The 20,446-nt window shown below is 40.1% G+C and overlaps 1 protein-coding gene across 1 annotated transcript in view; it reads left to right on the forward strand.

Moving 5' to 3' along the window:
* ASAP1 (ArfGAP with SH3 domain, ankyrin repeat and PH domain 1) overlaps window positions 1-20,446 on the forward strand; it is a 146,775-nt gene that overhangs the window by 1,511 nt on the left and 124,818 nt on the right. Inside the window, exon 2 of the mRNA XM_017746044.1 lies at window positions 17,170-17,256. Within this exon, the coding sequence (XP_017601533.1) occupies window positions 17,198-17,256 (59 nt within the window). The 5' untranslated portion in view covers window positions 17,170-17,197. The remainder of the gene's footprint in view (window positions 1-17,169; window positions 17,257-20,446) is intronic.

Genomic DNA, 20,446 nt, shown 5'->3' on the forward strand with positions numbered 1-20,446 from the left:
TTTCCAAGTTCTTTGCAAAGTTTTCAGATTTGAGGTTTTAAACTAAGTGTTTGGTGTGCCAGCGATCTGTACCACCCTTTGAATGTGATCCTGCTGCTCATCTTCAAGGTTTTCTTTGCTATAAGTGGAAGGTTTACTAGAGCAGCCAGACCAAACTAAGGTCTCGTCTGCCTTGGAATCTCCAGCAATTCAGTTTTAATCATTAACATGGGGCAACACTGAAACTGGTGGCATTTTATGCATTGAAAGGTCAGTTCTTGCAGTGTACATAGGATGTACTCTCATTGTACTGGGTTGATTGTCAAAAAATGAAAGGGGGCCAAGGAACCCCTCACCTGAGTTGGACTGGGCCATGGTGCCCTGCCTTGCACTTAACATGCAATTTGATGGTCTGCGGTCATGGGTGTGATCAAACTGGCTGCAGCAGAAATGTGCTCCTCTCAAAGCTGGCAGAAGAGTCACATGTCATCAATGATCCATGAAGTACAGAAAATACAGATGAGGAGTCAGGGGAAATATAGAGACTCATCTAGGTCTACCCAAACCTCCTAGCTTTGGAAATTTTGTTGGCCTTCCTATGAGTAAGATCCTTGAGACTGGGTCAGCTGTGGGGTTTTACCCCCTTTTTGTAGGGCTGTCAGAACTTTTCTGGTTTCAGCCAGGTTGGGAATGCTGTGGGAATAGTTTTTCTGGTGGTATTTTGGTATTTCCTCTTCTGCTCACACCCAGAGCAGGAAGTGCAGAAGCACAACCTTCAGCTCATTGTGTATGGGTTTCTTTTTATAAACCTGAATTCTCTGCCCGCCCCCCTCTTTTTTTTTTTTTTTTCCCTAATAGCCCTCACATAGGCTTAAGGTTCTGTTGGATTTAGACTGAGAATTTTTTATATATTTTCACATAATGATACTAAGCACTCAGAAGTTCCTTAATAATTCCTTAATAAGTGATTATCACATCAGTTTTCAATTATCTAAGTGCAATATTCCCAATCATTTACCCATGGTCGATAATGTTAATGTGCCAATGTCCCCCAGCAGCTGCTTCTGCTGGCATTTATTCCTGAACCTTCGGCAGCATGAGGACTAATTAGCCACCAAGACCTACCTACTCAGTTGCCCATGAAGAAATTCTGCAAATTCTTCTTTTTTTGTAATGAACCATACCGTTAAACTCTCTAAGATTAGACACTTCATGCTTTAATGTTCTTTTTCTCACTCATTTTCTTTTTCTGCATCAGTGAGGAGGTTCGACTCATGCACCTTCAGTCCATGTGTCCAACTCACTCACCATCACGACTGCCAGTCCTCCTGCTTTTCTTGCTGTTGTTGGCAAGTATGGATAAACAATTTTGACAGGTACAGAGTCCTGCAGAGCTAACTTCATAAGCACAGTGATGTTTCACTGCTCAGATGATAAATGGACCAGAGGAACTAAACCACTTTCACTGAAAACGTCCCCCACATCCAAATATTTTTAACCCTTCCTTTTCATGCAGTTTTTCTCAAAAAGCAAAGAATTCAATTTTGTTTCACACCTGAGAAAGCAGATCACGTGTGGATTGGATCTTCCCCCTCAAGACTATCCTAGTCACTTTGTGAGCCTTTAATCTGCCATTTTAGAAATTAAAATAAAGATGGATCTTAAAGTTGGTCCATGGCAAAGTAACTATCTCTATCTCCACTCGGGTCCACTCTCAGGAACACTACATGAACAGCTCTGCCAATCATGTTTGGAAACTGTCCCCATGAGTTTGTAAGACAATTTGCTTCTCAACAGTTTCATAGTCTTCAAAAATACAAGGAAACACAAGCAAAGGGAAGTTAATTTACTTCACTAAAATCGTCTGTAACGTAAGGAGATTTAAGCAGATGCAATGGAATTACTGCAGGGATTTGAGTTCTGTGCTTGTTTGGGGGTGGTTTTTTTTCTGTTGCTGTTGGCTCCAAGTCTCTTTCTTGGGCTTTGGGGAGCTGCAGAGCTTCAGAGAGGGCACAGGGAGGGGGATGGAATGACAGCATGGGTCATTATTTCAGACACTGATTAGCAGCAGGGCTCAGCCTAGACCACACATCACTCCTCCCACGTGGCACCCAGGAGCCAAGCTCCATCCATGCTGAACAGGGAGAGATGTGAAGCTCCTTGCTCAGTCTCCCCCTGAACCCCAAAGCTGAATTAAGCCCCGCCAAGTGATGCTTTTAGTGCATCTTCCTCTATCTCGACTGGAGTTAACAAAATCCATCTGTCTATGTGAGTCAGCAGAAAAGTATTCAGCTTTTATAAGAGTTAAGGGACATGGGATAGGACAATGTCAAAGCGCATAAGTCTTTCCCCAGCTTGGCACTTGCACATCACGCGGGGAGAGGGGGTTGCATTTTCAGTTCCTATTCACCAGAGAGCTGGTTTACACCAACGGAGGATGTGGCCCATGGTGTGCACGGCCACGGCTGCTGAACAAGGCTCCTTTCATCAGCAAACAAATGTGCAAATGGCATCACCCAGCACACACTGTGACACGGTGGCTGCTGGCACTTTAGGAAAGTCAAAAGATAACTATTTGCTTCTCATCAAAAGCAAAATGAGGAAGTCTCCCCTCTCCTCTTCTGCCCCCACTGCTACCACCCTGGCTCGAGCAAGTTGATCCTTAGGCATTTGTGTGGGGGTTTGTTCTCAGTGGTTAACCACATAACAATTTGAAGCATGTGGCTAACTCAAAAGAAACTGCCTTTAAACATTTGCAGACTGTAATTGTGTTGGAGAGAGCGAAGCGCAGGCTGGGCTGCTGGCCACCCTGGGGGCTGCGGCAGGAAGCCCTGAACATCCCACAGAAGGGTCCCGTGAAGAGGGGAGAAAAAGCTGATCTTATGTCTAGGAACTTCTCTCCTTGACAACGCTCTACAGCCAGGGCCAGATGTTCCCACCTCATATTTTGTGTCTTTACTTTGTGTGTCAGAGCAAAACACCTGACGGGAAACAGAACAGAGAGAAAAGGGGTGGCAGTGAAGGGGACAGTGTTTTGGCACACCACTTTCATAAATAAGGCCAGAGAAAAAATAACAAATTGGAGAAGCTTTGCTGTGAAGCTGAGAGTGCCTGAGACTGCTGCATGATCCCTGCGGGACGGGGTGAGAGGCAGGGTTGGAGAGCCAGGCTCTGCAGGGGATGTCAAGGAGCAACCCCGTCTGGGGTGGTAAAATACGTCATTAGTGCTCTTCCATCCCAAAAACCTGAATTTGTTGGACAGAGAGGAAAGACTGGAGAGAGGAGGTGTGCTAACAAGATGAGCAGCTGTGCTTTTGGGGGTAAAGACCCCAACACTGGCATGGTGCCTCAGAGCTTGTTATCCCAGAGCTGTGGGGCTGTGCTAACGTCCAGTTTGAAAGAATCTGGGGCTTAAAGAAGCCAATAAAACTGAAGATTGAAACACTTCCCCATGGGAAAAGATGTCTGTGAGGCATTCTGCAAGTAGTTTGTGACTCCCTAAGGCCATGGGATAATTGCCATCTGATCCAGTGCATCCTCAGCCCATGGTTAGGAGAACCTCTCTTTGGCTACACATACACATGCTCCTAAGTGTTAATTGTGAAAATAACAAGTGCAACTAATCTTCTTCACCCAACTACAAACCTCACTTGTAATTCAGCAGGTAAAAATACTGTATCTGTACAATTACCAGAATGGCTCCTGATCTAGGAAAGCAAATGGCTTTTGGAGTGTGGCCTTAAGGTTGAAAAGTTAAACTGATTTGGAGGAAGAGTAAACAAGGCCTTGCTAAGTCTTCTCTCATGGCTGCAGTGACAGAAGCTGTAGCCTGGTGGCACAGGGATGGGATTGGATTCCAATTAGAAATTGAGCTGTGCCCCCAGGTCCTGGGAAGACCTTCAACCCCAAACATTCCTCCATATCTGTTTTCCAGTCTGGGGAGAAAATAAATCAGCCCTTAGTTAGTGGCTGAACGACACCCCTGAGATTGCCACCTTCTGGCTCCGAATTATGACGTGACCACAGGCAAGACACTGCATGGCACTACCCAGACCAGCAGCAGGAGCAGCATGGCTGGCTCCCACTTTCCTTTTGTTCATCTCTGCCGCAGCCAGAAGGGAGCATGTACGTGGTAAATGCAAGGCCCACAGTTGATGCACTCCCCAGAACTACTGGGGCAAGGAGAGGGAGATGTCTCCTGCCAAGCCTGGCACAGCTGCACGTCCTTTTTATAGCAACTGGCCAAGTGCATAGAAAGCAATTTTTTCCTGGCCAGAACTGTCAGCCAGAGAGGCAGCAGGACATTTCAGGCACTAGGACAAGCCTTATAGTATCTAGATTCAGCCTAGCACCAAGCCCTTAGCACAGTGCTATGATTCTACATAGGAACATAAAACCATCTGAGCCAACACTTCTGGACCTTGTCTCCAGCAGTGGCTGATACATGAAAGGTGCAAGAGTTGAACAGGGAGGACATGTAGTGGTATTTCCACAGATTATGGCCCCAGCATTCCAGGATCTCATCTGGAGGATTTTCTGAGCTTTCATGCTTAGGATGTACCTGTCCTGCAAATATTTGCAACATGCTTTGTAGGCTTTTTCCTACTTAAACTAACACACATTTTAGGCATCCATTTAAAAAAGGCTCTTATAGGTACAAGAGATTGTTAGACAAAAATGGGTAGTTAAAATCATTGAAGGAATTTTGTCCTGAATTTACAGTTATTAAATCATTACTAACAGTGAGGGTACAATCCTAGTTTCCTACCTGATTTATAGTTGGGCTACAAAATGAATTTTGTGGAAATATTCCAGACTTATTTGTGACTAAACAAGATCTATGCCAGCACTATGGAACTCTAGTGCTTTATTTACCTAATTTAGCATGGAACTATATTGCTACTTTCCTTCTGCATTAAAATCCAAGCAGTTCAGTATTCACACAAATTAATATGCCTACTGATGTAATCATTTACATAACAGCATGTTTGTCATAAAATGTGTAAGACTGCATTCTCTGCTGGTGGAGGGTACTGACTCCATCCATCTGATAAGAGGCAGGTTGTAGTTACACATCCTTTAATAATTATTTCAGCAGGTGTCCTTTTTTTCCTGTTCATAATTAGTAGCTGAGTACTTAGCAAAGCTTGTCAGGATCAGAAATTCCTACAATTCAGTAGTTATCTATATTCATGAACAAAGAGGATCTCTACCTCAGTAGAATAATTTCTGAAGATATTTTAAAATAATTAAGGTTTTTAAAACTAACAGGTACCATAATTCTACATTAAGTATAGAGATTTTGAGTTATTATCAACCAGCAGGGTATAATTCTGATGTTACATGTGTCCTAAATGAATCAGATTCCAGATTTAACCAATGGTAAAAAATGTCTTAGCCAGAATCCCAGATCACAAAGGTCATTTAAGCTATGTCATTTTTATTTTCTGTGTTTATGAAGCTGTGGTAGAGAATGATCTATCATATTTCTGTATTGACCAGGATGGGGTTAAAAATTTAGTATCCAAGATGATCTACAGCTGGTATTTATTCTCACTACCTAGACAAATGGGATTTGGCTCAGTGGTAACAAATTTCCTTACTACTGAGAATATTAGACTTAAAGGGCGTCAGTAGCAGAGGAACAAGGATAAAAAGGTGATTGTAAGTCATGTTGAGCTGGAGCAGTGCAACAGCCTACCTGACACCTGGTCTGAATTACAGGAGTCTCTTGATGGCTGAGATTTATGCTTTTTTTCTCAGAGTTCCTTGGAAGCTCAGAGCAGTAATTAGGCTGTTTCCCCTATAGGGCAGTATACACATGTCTGCACAGGGTATTTCATAAACTCCTAGGCTTTATCCCCTCCCTTGCCTTCGAGCACAGAGGACAGCCTGGCTGTAAGGTTCTTTATCAGTGAGAAACATCCTTCCTGCAAGGATCATTTCTAACACTACTTCTGCCCATTTTAAGACACTGGGGTTTCCCCAACAGCTGCAAGTGGCTGACACATGTATTTCCTTCTCAAGTCTGGGATCTGCAATAGGCCCATGTCCTGTGAGTCACATCAGCAGTGTCCTAAGCAAAGTCCTACAATAGCTACAGCTTGAGCAAGAGGGTTAGACTTACAGCTCCTACCATAGATTTACACCATAGACAGACCAGGCACAAGAGGGAACATGACCCAAATCAGGTTTAGTCTCATCCTAAGGAAAACAAGGAGTCTAAGACAACACTTCATGATGCTGGTGCTGAAAGACACCTTATCATTTAAGGGAACCTTATCCATGTTGTGATTTACATCCTGGGAAAAAAGAAAAAGTAACTTATATCATAGGAATTCATATTATTTAAATAGAGTTAAATTATGTGTTACTGAGAACTCTGCAGCATCTGTAGCCTGTCTACAAGTGAGACTGAGGCAATTGCATTGTGTGTGTATGTGTTTCCCAAGACTTTGACCTCCCCTCAACCGAGACAGATGGAAGAACAGAGGTCTCAAGAGCTCCTATACACTTTGCAAAAATAGGCAGGTTGCTAGAAGAAAAACAATACTGTTTGAAACCTCTAACCTCCTCCTCCCCAAGGGAAAAGCCACAACTACTATGAGGCCAAATGAGAATTTCCACAGGAGTGTGATGATGTGCTCACCACAACCCAGGAGAAAAGCTTCCACAGCATTTGCCCCTCCAGGCTGCCCATAAGGGGTTTCAGAGTTCCCAAATCCTCTTGGTGTCCATGCAAACCTGCGTGTGCCAACGTGGCTTTAGTAATAACAGTTTGCTGAAAGACACCTGTTGTTATTTGTCCCAGTAGTTAAATTCTCTCTCCTTGCAGTACCACAGGCCATTAAACCACCATGTCAATGCAAGAAGTGTTTCCTGGAGATAATAATGTCCTGGCATCAGTATAGCTTCCATACTAGTGCTGGCTGATAGTACAGTGGCAATGTTTTGTGAGGACCCGGTTTGCTGAACCCAGCCATTGTAGGTTAAATGTTAATTAGTAATTTGCAAAAGCCTAGAACTTCTGCCTAGAATTCAGAACTTTAGCTCATAACAAATTAGATAGATTGGATTAGATTATTTCAATGTCCTTCCGAAAGTGAGGTCAGTTATTTTAGTCCACTAAGGGTTTTGCTAGACAAGAGTTCAGTGCTTCCTCTTGAGTGTCCCAGTGCAGGACAATGTAATTCCACTCTGAGGTGCAGAAAATTTGTTTTTAAAATTTGAGGCCTATTCTAAATAGAAATCATCAGGTGGACCAGGCTGTTGAAGACAAGTCAATTCGAGTCTTGTGGAAAGACACTAAGTTCCCTTCAGAACGGGAACTTTGATAGGAGAGAAACTGGGACATCCAGAAAGGACAGGTCTGTGCTTTTGCTCCTTAGCATCTCCAGTCATCTGCAACATATATGAGGTTACCAGGCTTAGCAGGAGATGAGTGGTGGTCATGAACACCAGAAGTGAGCTGTACCAGCCAGCTCCTACTCCAGAAGCAAACTGCAGCAGGCTTTGCTCTGGTTCCCACAGATAGAGTGCAAAAGAGGAGGAAGACCACAGTGACCAGGCAGAATCTGTGTGAACACTGACAACACCCTCTGGTTTCAACAGTAGTTATCACAAGAAAATATGTTTCTGCTTTGTCCTTTCTTGTGCATGACAGAAACAAACAAGATATTTTTTTTTCCCAGAAAGGAAACAGGTTCATTCTGGAATGTGCTGGGCAGATCAGTTTCTTCTAAGTACTGAAGGATATATATGTGGGATTTCGACATTTTTAAGCCCTCCCAGGATATTTGTGCAATATTAATTGTGTCAGTTACAGCACAGGTTTTGCAGCAAACAGTAGACTTGATATAAGGAAAGCTGGCCTCATTTGTGCTGTTAAGTCTTTCTTAGAAGCAGAAGCTATTTGCAAGATCATAACTTCTCTCACAGCTACTATGTTTAATTGGGGAAGAGTTCTCTTACAGGAGTAATATTCTTACTTCCGTTCACATCTGTGCAGTATTTTCCTGATCAGGAGATCAAGAGAAAGAGGATCTGAACAACTGCTTCTCCAAGTAATAATGAACACAGAGTTGTGCAGTAAATCATAATGTGCAATAAAATGAAGAACAAAATTTGGCTGGAGATTAATGGCTGGGAAGGGACTTACTGAATTAAATTGGATCAGATGTTCCCTGGAACAAAATCTGAGATATATTCACAGGGCTCTATGGTGTTGGTTTTGTTTTTCACAAAGGAAGATTTAACTTGATTGTTTTGTAACACCCTTGCAGAGTGATCTTAGGGGCTTGTGGGAGAGGACTGACACTGGCTGGAAATTCTGGTCCCACTCAGACAGGGGAGGGGAATGAACACGGAACTTTCCCACTACACAATGCCACAAACTTCTCAAGTGTTGCAGGGGCGCCGCGTTTTTACAAGATAAGGAGGGCTGACTTGAGTTCCCACGTTCAGGGGCAGATTCCTGATTACAGGTCTGCTGCAGAGACTGACACCCCTGAGCTACCTAAGGCTCTGCTCAAAGCTCAGCTGCACCTCTCATGATCCCTGTTAGGTGGTTCAGGTGCTTCCTTCTTACTGTGTCTTCTCTTGTTAACCCAGTTTTAAGTGTCCAGCCTTCCAGGTGACACATATGGGCTGCTGACTCAGGCTTTTCAATTTTCGCAGGGACTAAGGCCCTCTAAACCTACTCTCGATTTGATATTTCACTGCCAGATTTGCTTGTGACTCCAACCACAAGCAGCAAAACGTTTACACTTCGATAACTGCTCACCAAAGAAACCAACTTAAAACTGTAAACCAGTGATGGGGACTGACATGCTGGTGGTTTTTCTAATCAGAGATGTCTCTTGTTTTGTCAAGATCTGGACTCAGTTCATTAATATATCCGAAGAAGGAAACCAAACCTGAATAAATTGTTACTGATCGTGCTAGAGATACCAAAAGCTCTTTCCCCTTCAATTAATTTGCTGAACTGAAAGTGAAACAGACCTGTGAGAGGGCAGATCAAAAGGCTCTCCTCAGCAGGTGTGATGCTGAAGGTAATGCACACACCTCCCTTTTCGCCTGCTCTCTGCAGCCCAGCAGATCTGCAGTGCTGGGGTTAGAGACTTGGCCTTATTAATGTGTGCTCCTTAGGCTTTTGTAAAAAATGGACCTAACAACAGTTGCCTAGAGCCAGAAGAAGAGGAGAAAGGCTATGTTATTAAAACCTAGAATGTAATACCACTTTAAAATTCATCAAAATGTTCAGAGCAAATTCTCCAGAGATTGGGGTCTTAGTCATCCCAGGTTTCTCCAGCTCATTTAGATAATTGGCCTTGAAATAGCTCTCTTTCTTTTTCTTTCTTTCTTTCTTTCTTTCTTTCTTTCTTTCTTTCTTTCTTTCTTTCTTTCTTTCTTTCTTTCTTTCTTTCTTTCTTTCTTTCTTTCTTTCTTTCTTTCTTTCTTTCTTTCTTTCTTTCTTTCTTTCTTTCTTTCTTTCTTTCTTTCTTTCTTTCTTTCTTTCTTTCTTTCTTTCTTTCTTTCTTTCTTTCTTTCTTTTCCCTTTCTAAGTAAGTAAGTATTCATGGAGCAGGCATCTCAGTTCCACAGCTGCAGAAGGGCAGCAGAAACCTCCAGATTCCCACCATGCATGTCTCTGCTATCTATGGTATGAGCCAACCCCATCTGAGCACATTCAAAATACTCATCTCACTGCCACTTGCAGAGACATTAGGCACTCATTAGCCAGTTTAACTAACTAATTCACTGGTAATATTAATTTTTTTATTAAGCAATTTATTAAATAACAGGAGCAGTTTAGAGAATATAATGTGTTATTTATTCTGCATTTTTAACTACCCTCAAGGCCTGGAGGCTCTCAGTCTCAATGCTTTCCCACCTTCTTGAAAACTATATGATTTGCTTACTTCTGTCTTGGTATAAATTCATGCTGTTACCAAGACAGGCAGCCCAAGTGGTTTTACATGAGTTTGAACAGGAAACTGATACAAATGAAACTGAAAAAAGAAGTTATTTTTCAGATGCATCATTCTCCTGGTAAAAATATAAAACTAGCATTACAATGTATAATTATGTTGTGGTTTTTTTCTGTAAATTCTACTGAAGAAAATCCTAAAAATCAGTACAGCTTCCCATTAGATTGCCACTGGAAAATATGTCAGCATCTGTGGTAATGCACCAATTTTTTTTTCTATTGTTTTCCATTGAAAGTTTGGGGTTTTTTAAAATTTGTTTTATGCCTCCTAATGTCTCTTCTTGACTGTAGAATTAGAGGTACAGTCTTATACCTGCCCGTGGTATGGTTCAGGCAGAAACAAGAAGTCCCTGCTGCAATACTTTTAGGCATGCAGCATTTTTGGGGTAGGTGTTTACCTCTGGGATCAGAACCCTACTCTCTCTCTTTCAGTCAGTAGGATGAAAGAAGCAGTTTAGTGTGTGATTCCTCTGACTTTACAGACATCTACTTTATTTTCTCTGCTTTAAACTTCTACTTTTGTAGGATGAGGTGAGATGCAACCTACTTTCAGTTTTCTGTGCTGACCATATCATCAGTCACGATGAAAGGAGTCTGGAGTGAACAGCCCAGGCAAAGACACTTTGTCAGATACACTCCACTTTTACAGTCTAAAAGTTGAGTCAGAGCTCACTATAGTGGAGGTAAAGAATCACATTTACACAGACTGACTTTGGGTTAAGTTGCAAAGGCTCTGTTCTGTCACTAACTTTTGAGTTTATCTCATTTTTCTATGTAGACAGGACATATGATTTCAAAGACATAAATATCCATGCTAATGGATCTGGGCATGACTCACTGTACGGGTAGATACAGACTTGAAGAGAATACTTAGGAACATCTTTCTATGCCTGTATTGAGGCTTCTACGTGCCTTGTATTTTGGGAAATTCTCTACAGACACTTTGATATTTCTATACTCTGCCTCTGCTGAAGGACAGGACTGCTAGAAGTATTACTGAGCCAAAATAAATTACATTTTCACAGGGCCGTTAAGTAGAAGAGTGGTACTGCTTGGTGCATGTCAAAGAGGAAGGAATGGCAAACATGGCACTGTGAAGGGCAGAGCTGTACCAAGACAAGAGGGGTTGTCAGAAGCTGGAGTCTGATGGTCTTGTCTTCAGTTTGCTGTGGCCATCCTACAAATATAAATCAAATATATTAACTTCTGTGAGGCGTTCAGACACCAGGACAATGCATGACCTCATGAGTGCCTGACTAATCGATGAAGGCTGGAAGTAGGAGGTGTGCTGCTTGCTTTGCTTGGGTGCTGACAACACAGAGTAGAAAAGCTTCTGTAGGAAGGACATGGAATGTTCAACTGCACCCGACTTTTTGTGCAGAGACAATTTGATCTTCAACACAGATACACCAGGTTTAGTTTCTAATTTTAAAAATGATTCCTTCCTAAAAACACAGATAGCAAATGGTTGATCTTGAATTCAGCCCACAATCAGTGGCTATTGAGAATGAGTGGGGGCAGTGACAAGACAGCTTGATGTCACATTCAGATTATATTATTAATCTATTATCTATATACCATGCACAGGGTATTTTGCTATAAACTATGTACTGAGTAAATAACTAAGCAGTGACTAAGCATACAGGGAAGGTGGGAAGTGCTCTTGCGTGTTATTAGCCCCTCACAATCTTCAGAAGTGGATTGTAAGTAACTCAAAATCTTGGACTGCAAATGGCAACCTTGTCATCAAATATAAAAAAATACTCTTGACAAGATCAGTGAAAGCTTCCAGAGGTCTGAAGCTGGGCAGCAGACACTCTGATTAGCTGCTGCCTCCACAAAATGAAAATTCTTCCCTAAGCCCAAGAAACAGCTGATGGATATATTCGGAAGTGATAAAAAGGTCAGTCTTAAGTGGATACAAGGAGATTTAACTCACAATACCACCATCTTGAAGCTCTTAGATAAATAACAAAAGACAGGCTTCAAAGACTAGATATTCCTTCAGTCTAAATACTTACACAGATCTTTGTCATATATCTGAGTCTTAAAGAAAATTCACCTCTGAATGAGACTGCAGAAAATGACCAAACGAGTACCCTTGAGCCCTCTGGCCCGCTCTGGCAATGTGCTATAACATCCTAGGGTAGGGATACAGTGCAAAACTCTTGAGTATTAGAATTCTATTTTGCAGCATGAATTCCAAACCATTATTCTACAGCACTTGCACAGCCCATCCATGATCATTTCATAATCATATGACAATTATATCACATGAGATAGAGAACTAATTTCCATTCTAACAGTAATAACCATCTCCTAAAACTACGTTCTTTTTTAATCAGTTGCTATTTCTAAAAGTACCATGGTCTGAATTTTTAAGTTAACTTTCCATACATATTCAAACACAAAGGCATTTCAAGATGAATAGAAGAAATCTCATACTTTTTAATATATTTAAAAGTTTGGTGTAATGACCTAAGGATTAATAACCCGCTCAGCCTGACATCAATCCAGTGCAAAACACTGGAATTGTTAATTCTAGGTATTATTTATAAAGAATCAGAGAAAAGAAATGCAATTTTTTTTTTTTCATTAATCATCATATGCCAATCGAGATAGATTTAAGGAAAATATATTTTATTTCAAGAAAGTGATCTTGATATTTTTTCAGGTTTTAAATTTTCCTGGGGAAAAAAACCTATACTACTTATGTAATACTTATGAACTTTGGTAGCACTTCTGACACCAAACAAAATTTTGATTAAGAAATTAGAATTCTCTAAAGCCATCACTGTAATGATTGAATAGATTAAAAACTGAGCAATTGACATTCTCAGAAACCCTTATAAGCAGGGACACATCAAGAGGATGTCACTCAGCTCTTCAAGGTCACTCCTGGGCTCTGTGCTGGGTTAGTTTCCCATTATTATTTTCTTTCAGGATTCAGCCTGTGTCTGTAAGCATGATAATATTTTGATAGTATATTTTTATGGAAGCACTGAAAATACATACAGCTAAATGTATGAGGTCAGGATGGAGCTTCTATTGCTCAGGACATACTAAAATCAAGTCCACAGAGAAATATCCTCAGATTTGCTTCATTGAAGTTTGTTAGACCACATCTTAATAGTGTTATCCAAATCACAGATTAGGGCAAAGCCAAAGAACATATGTTTGTCACATCCTGTTTGGATGATACCAACACAGACACAAACAGAACAAGCAGATTTTGGCATGATATGAAAGACATTTTTGTTAATCTCGCAGTTGTTAAAGAACATGTCAGTTATCACTTGGACTGAATAATTTAATTCCATATTTTGCCCATGAAAGTGTTTTTAATAACCTTTGAAAAATGTGATTTTGAAGACAATCTTTAAATTTGTAAGATCTACTCTTCAACAGACCATAGATAGAGCAATGACTTGATTCACTGCAGTTCAAACAACAAGCTTATCTTTTTCATTTGCAGGGAATAAGATTTTTCTACCTGCTATATTTTAAAGCTTTTTGGGATATAAAAGCTTTCTGCTCAGTCATTAGCTGCAAATTGCAGAATGAAGCAATACCCTACAGCATTTCCAGATGAAGTAGTCTGTTTATACAGAAAGCACAAGAGCTATAATTACTACATGATCACATTTGTATATCAAGGTCAGATTTCTGTGATTCTCGCTATTGTTTGGACATAAAGGGAGTTGATTTTCAGCATGGTGGTGCACAACTACTATTGTTGTTATATCAGTGACTGTAGAAACAATATTAACTTTTGCTTGTTTGAGTTTTTCTAGTTAGGCTAACTCCAGTTCAGGCATATGAGAAAATTGGCTAGTTACTATTTGCCCTAAAATACTCATTAGACATGAAAAATATGGATTTATATTATTGCTAGTCAAGTCATATATTCTATTATGAAAGAAAAAAAAAGTCCTCTAAAATGAAAAGCAAGCTGAAATAGGTCATTAAATGACTTAAGCATGAAATCATACAGAGTTTAAGCAATATCAAATACAGGTAATTTAAGAATGTAAAAAATATTTCCTGATATTTTCCTCTCCTCTGCAAAATTCCTGCATATTTTTTTTCTTGATTATTACCCAATATATTGGCAATTTTTATATTCTCTTCCTGAGAATGCACTGGCTTTCCACATAATTTATCTAGTCCTAAAACCTTAAAAATATAGGGATTCAACTCATTATACTTATTAGTTAGGCATTGGGATTAGTCAAGCACTTAGATTGTACTAATTAATTCAATATAATTGTATGTATTTATAATTAGACACAAGAACAAATGCTTTCCTCATCTAAGGACTAATAGAATCTGCTATTGTATTATTGTATTATTGTATTGTGTTGAGTTGTCACCCAGTTGCCATTTTAATGTCACCCTGTTCTCAGTAAGGCCCCCTCCTTACTTAAGCCCCAGCTCTTTTCAGGTGTAGGTGTCCCTGGGTGAAAGCTAATCGTATTTCTCCAGTTTTCATTGTTCTCTATATGTTCTAGGCTTTTATATTTCACATTCCCTCCCTGCTCCCACTCACATACTGTCATATATAAGGATTTTCCATAAATCTGGTAATGTCTTCTTCACATTTCCAAGGACAGTTGGGAAGCATTGGTTTTGTTTTTTTGGGGGAGTGAGAAGCAGAGTCAAAATGCCATCTTGACACAGCCCAAATTCTACTATTGCCATTGGGTCAAGAGTTTCAGAAAAGCTGTATTTAGCCTCAAAAGGCTCTTTACCCAGAGGAATCACTCTAATGGGTGTATGGCTCGAGAAATTTGCCATCTGAATGATGCCCTAATAAATTGTCCAAGGTCAATGAGTCAATATTGAACTCACATGAGTACTTTCATCACTGGGCTACCATTCCTCTCTCCAGGAGAGCCACATGTTTCCTTCTCAGTGCTGTTTCTCATCGAACAATGATGATAACTTCAACCAACCTGCTTTCTTTATAAATATTTTTTTTTATTTCTTTGATATTTAATTTATTTGCTGATTGCTGTTGTATCAAGAGGCCCAAAAATGAGTAGGAGACCTAGAAAGGGTCATAATCATTCAAACCCACTGAGATCTAACCAAACATGCTCATAAAGCTGCTTATAGCAAATGAGCAATTAAATAATATTCAGTAGCTTATTATAGCAGACATAAAGAGATTCTGTGAGGTTTTAGTCTTATGAAAAATAAATTGCCATCCATTTAAAATGTAGTCCAATGTCAATCACAGTTACTTGTAAATTTAGGTCAGCATCCAATTTAGAAAGTCATGAATGATTACATATTTTTTATTTCTTGCTTTGATTTGAATAACATAAACCTATGATGATGGTGACTTTTTTTGCCTAAGGAGATGAATAATATAATTAAAAGGAAGAGGTGTGCTGTAAAATTAAACAACCAGCAGACATGTCATCATGGGTTGAGTCACATGCAGGGTTGCCAGTGGCTATGGGTTTGCTGTAAGATGGTGGTACTCAGTTATCTGCCAGGAGAGGTCTTTCCCAATCCAGAAAAACACAGTACAGTGCCAGGGCTGCCTTCTAACAACTTTTTCCTGCATGCAAAACAATATTCAAGCATGATTTTCTTGGTTTAAGGCAGATACTACTCCTCTTGCACACTGGCCTTCAAATCAAAGGACACACCTCCTCCTTATGAGCAGAGCCCGTAACCATTTTTCCTCCTATGCTGCCAAGCTGCTGGCATACGTGGTAAAATCTCAGATCCTTTCCAGCCAGCACGTAAAAATCTGAAATCTGCTGGTAAAAAAGATGTCTAACCCTCTTAATAATAAAAGAGCTCTTGACAACATAACTTGAAAATATTCTAAAGGCTCAGAAACAGAAGGAAAAAGAGAGATACTAACATTCTATCCAAAAACTTGTATGTGGCAATTTTTAATTGAATCTCATAAGTCTTCGAGACAGGGATTATTCTATGTTATTTTTAATGTTAAGGGTTGGAAAACCTCCAGACCCACATGACGTAGCTGGAAACACAAAACAAACAGGACAAACCCCATAAACAAACTACAGCAGTCTCTGGGGAAATAGGTCAACAGGCATAACAAGGCTTTTCTTAGACAGAAGGTTAAAAAAAAAAACCTCATAGAAAAGGATTTGTGGTTTTCCTCATGGAATCAAGGAATCAAGCTATGTGCTCAAATGAAAATGGGCAGACTGATTAATCAAAGGGTGTAAACTGGGGATGGCCTCTCTCCCACTCTCCTGCTGCCTGGGCCCCTCTGTTTGACTCTGATCTCATCTTTATGGGTCCTTGTTACCTCTCCCATCTGCCAGCTCACTTAGTCCACATCTCTCTGTCTCATGGGGTTGTCCCAGCTTCCCTGCTTTACCATCTCATGGCAATGTCTTATGTGCAGTATTCACCTTCCCAGCACCCATATCTGGCCTCAAGCCCCTGCCAATCTTTTTCCAACTTGTTCCTTTCAACAAAACATGAAGATCAGCCCAGAACGTCCCAAAGTGAAAAGTATGTGCCAGCCCTACTCACCTGCTCAGGGCTCTGCAGTATCTCCGGCACCTTCCTTTCCCCACAGCAACTCAAGTCTTAAACTGGAAAGAGTATGCAATATAATGGCAGAAAAACCTGATGAAAAACAGTGAGAACACTTTTCCATATCCTGCTATGACTGTCTCCCCACACCCTCCTACCCTCTCCTACATGCAGGATTACTGCTCATCAGAACACTTCTTGCTCCCAGTCTCTTTATCCTTCAGATCTTCTCTCCATCTTCCAAAAAAGATCAGTCTGGTGCATACAGCTGACATAGACATTTTCAGCCTGAATGGTTACACTGAAGTTATATCAGAAAACAGGGTCTTCTGAAGTGTCAGACAACTTGGTCAGGTGATGTTACCAGCACTGCACTCAGTCCAGCTGACTGAGTAGTTGCCACATTGAGTTAGACAGGTTTCCCCAGCCACCTAAATGAAACTCTCCTCTAGAAATTTTTAACAAGGTGCTCTTTTTCAGGGAATTTCTAATGGATCTGTTTACCACAATGAAACTCCCAATATCAAAGGCAGCAATCAAAACATAGATGATAAATTGCCATCACTGAAGAATTAACACACATTTTTTCAAACTGACTGTTTAAATAAGTGACTTTTCCAGTCCCATAGCTTTGGTCAGTTTTACTTACTTGATCTTTTCTCCTCATCTAGGTGGGTTTCTGGTTGTGACAGATGAGACATGAGATCTTCAGCATCCAGGCTTTCAAGTTTTTCTTCAAGAGATTCACTATGGAACCGGTAAGAAAGACAAAAGAAATAAATATAAATAACTCGTTTAAAGAGTAAAAAGCAGACCAGATGTTTTATCAATTCTAATACCTGCCAGTGGGGTTTTTTTTTCTGCTTAATGCCACTTTACTACAGTAGGTGCTCCTCAGAAAAAGTCTAACCTATTGATCCTTTTAAGGATCAAAAATTCCAAGAAATCAGTAAATCCTTACAAATCATTGATCACCTGAGCAAGTATTGGAACAAACACTAACATTTATTATGTAGTTTGGTTTGCTTTCATATATTTCAAGGCTGGATGAGGGGGACAGGATCTACAAAGGACATTGTAAGTCCTTTCAACTCATCTAGATCTGGTAACTGATGTTGTTTTAACTTTGAAAACAACAAATCTCTGAGATCAGCCTGAAAAATCTATGGCAAGATTTGTGTGGGGGCTTGAAAAGAGGAGGGACTCTCTTCTGTGCATGATGTAAAGTGCTGAATAGCACACAGTTGTCTAAAAATGCTTTTGTTTTTCAGTCTCTGGATGGTGAGTTCTCTTGTTTTAAAGTTTTTACTCTCTTTCACTGAACCACTAAAAGCTACATTTCGACTGCCTGACTCGAATCCCCTACAACAACAATACTGATGGTTAAGGCTGAAGTTTTCTTTGTACTGGGTGCACTGGCTGGAGCTACCCTGGCACAGGTCACTGCTCCCTGTGTGACCACGCAGCAGTGTGGGACTTTCATCCTTTCTTCCTCCCTGGGGGAGTCAGTTGACCATATTGCACTCCAGACCAGTCAAGAGGGTGAATCACTGCTGCTGATCTTCTCAAAACTGAATAAATCCTCATTTGGTGCATTTTCTCTGTCACATGGCTACACATATTTTTCCTTTTTAAGTCCATGAGGTCTTAAATAAGCAAGAGTTCAGAAGTCAATCAATCATATTTTTAAAAATATGAAGCTATTGAGCTGGACATTTCTATTTGATTTTGAAATGGCACTTACATTTTTATGTCCTACTGCTCCTAGACTTCCTTGAAGGAATAAAATAAAACACAACCACCATCAAGAAAGTAAGTAGTGTTAACATCCCTGAAATTAATGAAGCCAAATTTTCTACAGATCTGTGTCTTGACTAAAGCTCCTGAGGAGGTGTAAACCATCACTGAAACTTTTCCCATGACTGGGACACTTAGGGAATCTTTCTCCCACACTGATTATCTTAACAAAGAACAAGGTGACAGTGAGCCTTTCCTCCTCATAAGGGCAAGAAACATCTTTTTCCCATGCTCATTTTTATTTTCCCACAAAACTTTTAGGAACTGAAGATTTTTGACATCTTTCCTGCCACCCTTTCAAATTTTCTGGGATCAGTATTGCTTTTAAAATATCCTTAGAGGCAGAACACATGAGCAGATGGTCACCCTCTACAGTAGTCAATGGAGCACCAGTTAACTTAGGAAGCTGCAAGCTCAAATTCAATGCTTAAAAGTAGAAGCAAATGAGTAATCAGCAAAAGGAGCTGTTGTGATGGACCTCTAGACTGCAATTCTGCACTTTTTAATTTCATTTAGCACCACATGAACACTGGCCAGAAATTTGGTTCACACAGCAAGACTAGTTTCCAAAAGCTTCCACATGGTTATCTGTCATCCTGGGTTTTAACAGAACCCTACGATTCCAACATTCAAATATCTACATTAATAAAATCTGCAAACCATAATTTTAAACATGAGTATTTATGCTTGAGCATAAAGGAGATATGCATAAAATCATTTCAGACCTAAGGCATGTTAAAAATACTGATTTTCTTAATAAAACAAACAAATGTACAAACAAAATAAATACAGAAAAATAAAACCCAAAAGGCATCACTCCTGAATTGAAAATTTCTTATGTTATTTTCAAGTCTAGAGTCTGGCCAAGTGATGTATCATTGAAAATAGTAGCTTATATAAGGGAAACACAGATGTGCTAGTAAGTTCAGTGGTTGCAAGGACCTTTTTTATAACATCCAACATCTGCAGATTTATTTCCAGCCTTTCTCTAATGAGATGCTATTTAGGAAATTGAGAAATAAAGTATGCTCAGTCAACACTATAAGCCAGCATTTAAACTTCAACTCAGTAGGCCCATACACATTCACGTCTGCAAACTGTGTCTTAGCAAAGCTTGTGTGAAGCCACAAATGACTTCTGAGTATGTGTTTATTATCACAGGGGTCTTAGTCGCTCTTTTTCCACAAAGTAATAAAACTATAAATATAGAGGGGGAAGCCCCTCACAAACCCAGATCTTTCTGATTCTTATTTTCACAGCATTAACAACTAGTAGGAAGAAACCTTTTCATTTACCTGCCAAACCTTTTTGTCTGTCCAAAAAAGTGCTGACAAAATTGTTTGGCCTGAAAGTCCTTCTCATCCCTCAGCTATTTTTTGAAACTCTTACAATAAAATGTATATTAAAAATACTTAGTTCTGATATAGCAGTGTTCAGCCGAAAAAGCCCAGTATGCTTTCACCTAGAAAAATAAATATAATTGTCTGAATTCCACAGATAGAGAAACACACACAGGCATCAGCTGCGATGTCAGAGCCATGGGTGGCAGCTCAAGGACATGATCCCAGGTCTACAGAGCCTTTATTTAATTCTCAAACTGCTTCACGGTGATATCTTGTTGGGACTACCTAAAAAGAGAGGCTAGACAAAATTAAGAGAATAAAAGTGGTTATATTTATTGAAAGGCCTTCAGGTACATTAGGGCAGTCAAAGTCCCCAGGGGCTACCCCCAAAATGGACAAGAGGGTCACGGGTTTTCATACTTTTATAAGTTTGGTCCATTTGCATATCGGGGGTTAATCCTCCAATTATAGCTACAGGTATGAAGTCATTACCCCAAGTTTGCTTCCCCCCAACTCACTTTTGTTTACATATCTCAGGGCCTGAGACAGTAAGTTTCAAGCCTAGAGAGGAATTGTCTTGTCTGACCAAAATGGGAGAACAGTAGCTAACAGGCTATATTATGGAGTTTAGAATTATACACTAAAGAAGTACAGGATATGAAAAATATTAAAGCTAAAATCGTAAGGCATCAATAGATTCATTTTGGTCTGAACCTTCATTTTCACTGCAGACAACATGCTGCATGCTGCCATCAGCATACATTTAGCAGCTTCGGTAGAACCAGAGTTGTGCCTGGTAATGACACAG

This window comes from Corvus brachyrhynchos, unplaced genomic scaffold (genome assembly GCF_000691975.1).
Source record: "Corvus brachyrhynchos isolate BGI_N302 unplaced genomic scaffold, ASM69197v1 scaffold28, whole genome shotgun sequence".
In the NCBI taxonomy this organism is placed as follows: Eukaryota; Metazoa; Chordata; class Aves; order Passeriformes; family Corvidae; genus Corvus; species Corvus brachyrhynchos.